This window comes from Marmota marmota, unplaced genomic scaffold (genome assembly GCF_001458135.2).
Source record: "Marmota marmota marmota unplaced genomic scaffold, marMar, whole genome shotgun sequence".
Lineage (NCBI taxonomy): Eukaryota > Metazoa > Chordata > Mammalia > Rodentia > Sciuridae > Marmota > Marmota marmota.
In genome coordinates, this window is record NW_025999896.1 from 1,807,668 (window position 1) to 1,812,821 (window position 5,154).

Consider the following 5,154-nt stretch of genomic DNA (forward strand, 5'->3'; position numbering starts at 1 on the left):
GCCCCCGCCACACTTTCCCGCCTCGCCCCCCCAAACCGCGCAGGCCTCGCCGGGCGTCCACCCCCCGGCCCTGACGGTCCACCGAGCGCGCGGCATGCCGCCGCCTCCCCTTCTCCTTCCCAGCGCCCGCAGAGTGCGACCCTCCCTGCGACCGCAGCCGGCTCGGGAGCTCCACACCCGCCGCGCGCTCTCCAGGCTCCGCAAAGCCTCTAGCTCCGGTTCCTGCACCCCCACGGGGCTGGCGCTAGCCTTCTGAGCCCTCGGCGAACTCTTCTACCGCGCCCGGGGAGCCCGGCCCGGCCTAACCCACCCAGGGGTCCTTCCTGTCCAGCGCCCCTGGCCACCACGATCACGCCACAGCAGGGCACGGTCCTCTCCTAGGAGGTAGACACAGACCAGCAGGGCATACCGGGACCCCCGCCAGGGCACTAGAACCCCAACTCCACATCGCCAGGGACCCCACACACCAAGGAACTGGCCCCCACATCCCCGCCCCCAAATCTCCATCCTCAGTCCCCCAGGGGTCGCCTTCCCGCACACCCCGGCCCAGATCCCTGCAAGGATCTCACTCTCGAGGACCTCATTCCCCGACCCTCCAGGGGTCTCTCCATCTTCACCTACTGGGGTCCTCTTACCCACTCCCTGCCCAGGTCCTTGCTCACACGAATCGAAGGTCCCCTCAGCATAAACCCTCCCGCCTAGATCCCCTTCTGCCTTCCCCAGCTCCCGCTTCGGCTTGGTCCCTGTGCTCCAAAGCCGCCCGGTCCTCCCAGCCCAGAATCCTTCTCTGCCCCCAAAAAACCTGCCCGGGACTGCCGCACTCGGACCCGGACAGCCGTACCTCTCACCTTCAGCCGAAGATGGTGGCGCCGGCGCACGTCCCCAGCCGCGACCACAGATCCGGCGCCTCAGTCCCAAACCCACCGCTGCCTCCGCCGGGCTCCTTTAGCACTGCTGCTAGCGGCTGCCCCACCCACTCCCACCCTCATTGGGCCATCTCCACGCCCATCACCGCCGCCCCCAGACCCACTGGTCCGTTTGCGCGCCCATCTCCTAGAGAAGACGTTAGCAACCCGAACGAAGCTACCTTCCCGAGTCCGGCTCCCTCCACCCACCTGGACTGATGCTCATTGGCTCCCGCTCCCGGCCCAGGCCCCCAGAGCCCCAATCTCATAGGCTGGCCCTCATGCCCGTCAAAAATTCCGGGAGGTGCGGTCGGGGCAGTGGCGGGCGATTGGCTGGCTCGGGTGGAGATGGACAGCTGAGGCTGGCTGGGCGCTTAGCTATCCCGCAAGGCAGCGAGGACTGACCGGGTTGGAGCCGGCGCGCATCGCCGGCCAGGACTGTGCACACCGGGAGGCAGGTGCGCTGCAGCAGGGGCCCCCAGCTCCGACTACTGGAAGAGTCGGGAGGCCGCTGCAGCCCGCTGGAGCACCTGGCCACTCCCTGGGATTAACTAAGCCTTGTGTCCCGCGGCAGAACAAGCTTTCACTGCGGAGTCCCGGCCCGGGGCACTGCCGACAGGGGCGGGGCCCGAGCGCGGTCCTGAGGCCTGACGTCACCCCAGGGCGGCGCGGGGGGTGGGGGCCGAGGCTCTGCGGCTCACCTGCAGTGGGGGAGGGGTGCAGCTCCGCCCATGCGCCAGGGCCCTACCTGGGCCCCGCTGCAGACAGTGCACTGCTAAACACTGTCGCGACTTGGGACCCCAAACCGGTGCTACCGGCTAATCTCCCAGTGCCGGGACACCTTCCTTGGTTGTCGCAGTTTTGGTGTTAGCGAGGGGAGGGGCCTCCCTGTTCAGTCTCTAGGCAATGCTGAGATTCCAGAAGAATGAGATTCCAGAAGAATGAGGTCTTGGAGAGAAGACTTGGGAAAAAGACTTCATTCGCCTTATTCATTCATTCGTCCATTCATTTATCAAGTAGAGCTTCCTATTTGAGAGTGGTGTGAGGGTTTCGCAGGTTTCCTGTAGGGCTGTCATATTGCCTAGGGCCTATGGGCTGCCCAAAGGCCCTAAAAAACATCTGGGCTGGGACGCTCCAAAAAAAGCAAAAGAAACTGGAAAATCAAAGTTAACAAATAATTAATGAAATGTCTGCAGAATCTAGGCAACAACAACACAATTCTTACTTAACTATATGTGTACAATTACAATAAAGTTTAAATCACAAGAACAAAATTATTTGTTCCTACAAAAACTGAAAATTGAGGGCTGTGGTTGTAGCTTGGTAGTAGAGTACTCACCTCGCATGTGGAAGGCATTGGGTTTGATCCTCAGCACCACATGAAAATCAAATAAAGGTATTGTGTTCATCTACAACTAAAAAAAGGTATTTTTTTAAAAAGTTGACAATAGCTTTTTCTTTTTTTAATTCTTTTTTTTTTTTTTTTGAGAGAGAGAGAGAGAATTTTAATATTTATTTTTAGTATTTGGCGGACACAACATCTTTGTTTGTATGTGGTGCTGAGGATCGAACCCAATGCCTTCCACATGCGAGGTGAGTACTCTACTACCAAGCTACAACCACAGCCCTCAATTTTCAGTTTTTGTAGGAACAAATAATTTTGTTCTTGTGATTNACCGCTTGAGCCACATCCCCAGCCCGACAATAGCTTTTTCAAAAAAAAAATTGCAGCAAGATGTAGTTATTTAATATTGAATATATGAGGGCTGGGGATGTGGCTCAAGCGGTAGCGCGCTCGCCTGGCATGCGTGAGGCCCGGGTTCGATCCTCAGCACCACATACAAACAAAGATGTTGTGTCCGCCAAATACTAAATAAATAAATAAATAAATAATAAAATTCTCTCTCACTCTCTCTTTAAAAAAAAAAAATACTGAATATATGAGTGCATTTAAATACGTATGATGTAAGTGCCTCGGAAACTTCTAGTCTGATGAAAAGTGAATAAAACAACCCAAACAAGGCAGGAAGTGATAAGGAAATGTTGGTGGAATTCAGAGAAAGCTCCAAGGCAGCTGTGTGCAGAGCCCTTCCTTGGGAAGTGGAATCAAGATCTGCATTGTCCTTTGTCCTGATCTGGTTCCCATCCCCACCTGGCTACTGGGGTAGCTTCCCCTACCCCCAGGTGTCTCCTGACTTGACCCCATTAAGAATTCTGTCCTTTTTAATGTGGTCTGCACATGGAAGACAAGTTAACTGAACAAAATATGTGGATAATTGTCCTCTTCTGAATTTTCTAATGTGTTTAGAGTAAAGACCTAAAACTCCATTTATAAGGCCTGAAGTCTTAACCTTGTCAGGCATCCAAGTCATTTTCTGAATGCAATACTCCATGCTTAGATCTTCCACACACAAGTAGCCCTGTATGCCACCATGCCCATGGTTTCAAATTATTTTTAAACAAAATCAGTGGACCATCAGAAGAGGAAGACCAAAAGTTCACCAGAATTAAACCTCACAAAACAGTGGTCTTGATGAGATATCAATAATTTTAAAAAGGACCCCAAGTATATCTCTAGCTCCTATTTCCTTTTTCTGTCAATGAAAACAGTCTTCAAAGCCCTTTACTTCCTTTTTTTCCCTTGCTCCCCACACCTAGCCCCTTGATATCCACCATCCATCCCAGGAAGGGTCACCTTCTTGAAGCTTCATCCCAGGATCTGCTACAATTCTATTAAGGATAACACAAAATCTAGAATCAGGTAGAACTGGCTTTGAATTCAACTCTGCCACACTTCCTAAGTGTTCAACCTTAGACAAATTACTACCCCTCATCTCTAAAAAGAAGATACAAATATGTATCAACATTACCTATTCAACAAATATGTAATGATGATTTACTGGGGGAAAAATGTGACATTATGAAAAAAAAATTGAAATTGCCTTTTTCTAGTGTATAAGTTTATTACACAATAGTGAGAGATCCTCCCCATCTTTCTCCATAGTCATTTTCCCTGGCAATCTAGGCTGCTTTTACCCCCACAAAGCAAAAGTTCACACACCATTGTTTTGCAGGGTTTAGGTCAGAAGTCCAAACTCATTCCCTCAGGGCAGGTCCAGCTTATGAACTTGTTTTGCTCCATCTGTACAGAAATGATATGCAAACATTTTTAAAATTTGAATGAATTCCAACATTTAAAAATTAAGAACTATCCAATATCATTAGTCATTAAGGAAGTGCAAATCAAAACCACAATGAGATCCCACTTCACACCCACAAAAATGACTACAGTCAAAAAACGTGACAACAGCAAATGTTGGGCAGGCTGTAGAAAAAACTGGAACCCTCTGTTATTACTAGTGGAAATGTAAAGTGGTGCATTTTTGAAAATAGGCAGTTTCTTAAAAGGTTAAACATATTGTTTGCTTTTGGCCATAATAATAAAAAGTATGAATTTCCCGTGTGATCCACAATTCTACCCTTAGTTGTTTATCAAAAAGAAAAGAAAAGGAAGGAAGAAAAAGAAAAGAAAGAAAGCTTATGTGGACACAAAGACTTGCACAGAAATATTTGTGGCAGCATTATTCTTAATTGCCAGAAGATAGAAACCAACTAAGTGACTATCAACAGATGAATTAATAGACAAAAGTGCTAGATCCATACAATAGAGTACCATTCAGCAATAAAAAGGAACAAACAATGGGTGTGTTTGACATGGATGGACTTTGGAAACATTATGCTCAATGAAAGAAGTCAGACATAAGAGACCACATATTGAATCATCCCATCTATATGAAATACCCATAAAAGGCAAAAGCTACTAAGACAGAAAGTAGAAAGTAGAATGGCAATTGCCTGGGGCAACAACTGAGGTCATGAAGGAGGGACAACACAGGAATTGACAGTAAATATACAGGATGGAGCTAATTGAGGTGATGAAAATGTCCTAAAACTGGTTTATGGTGATGATTGCACAACTTGGTAAATTTACTTTTAAAAAAAGCATTGAATTGTACACTTTGAATTATATAAGTATGCAGATATGCCACAATAAAGTTATTTTTAAAAAGAAAGAAAAAAAAAAAAGCTGCCCCATGAAAATCCAGATTTCCATCTTCCCTTAAAAAACTGGAAGATCTAGAAATGCAGCACCATATTTTGCTAACTCAGCTGCTGCTCATTTTTAGACCAAGCATTGCTCCTTAGGATGCCTCAGTTGCCTGCACTCCCTGCTCTCTCTCTTTTAAAA

The 5,154-nt window shown here is 48.3% G+C and overlaps 2 protein-coding genes across 4 annotated transcripts in view; one reads left to right on the forward strand and one right to left on the reverse strand.

Moving 5' to 3' along the window:
• Myh10 (myosin heavy chain 10) overlaps positions 1 to 1,002 on the reverse strand; it is a 135,402-nt gene extending 134,400 nt beyond the window's left edge. Inside the window, exon 1 of one of the 3 annotated variants that reach the window (XM_048798052.1) lies at positions 849 to 1,002. The gene's annotated coding sequence lies outside the window, so the exon portion shown is untranslated. Of the gene's footprint in view, positions 1 to 841 lie in introns of all 3 variants that reach the window. The other 2 variants (XM_048798053.1, XM_048798054.1) reach the window with 2 other exon arrangements.
• LOC107158075 (extensin-like) lies at positions 95 to 1,176 on the forward strand. Its single transcript, XM_015504519.1, has 2 exons — positions 95 to 241; positions 724 to 1,176. The coding sequence occupies exons 1-2, from the start codon at positions 95 to 97 to the stop codon at positions 1,174 to 1,176; spliced, it is 600 nt and encodes a 199-aa protein (XP_015360005.1).
• The last annotated feature ends 3,978 nt before the right edge of the window (positions 1,177 to 5,154 follow it).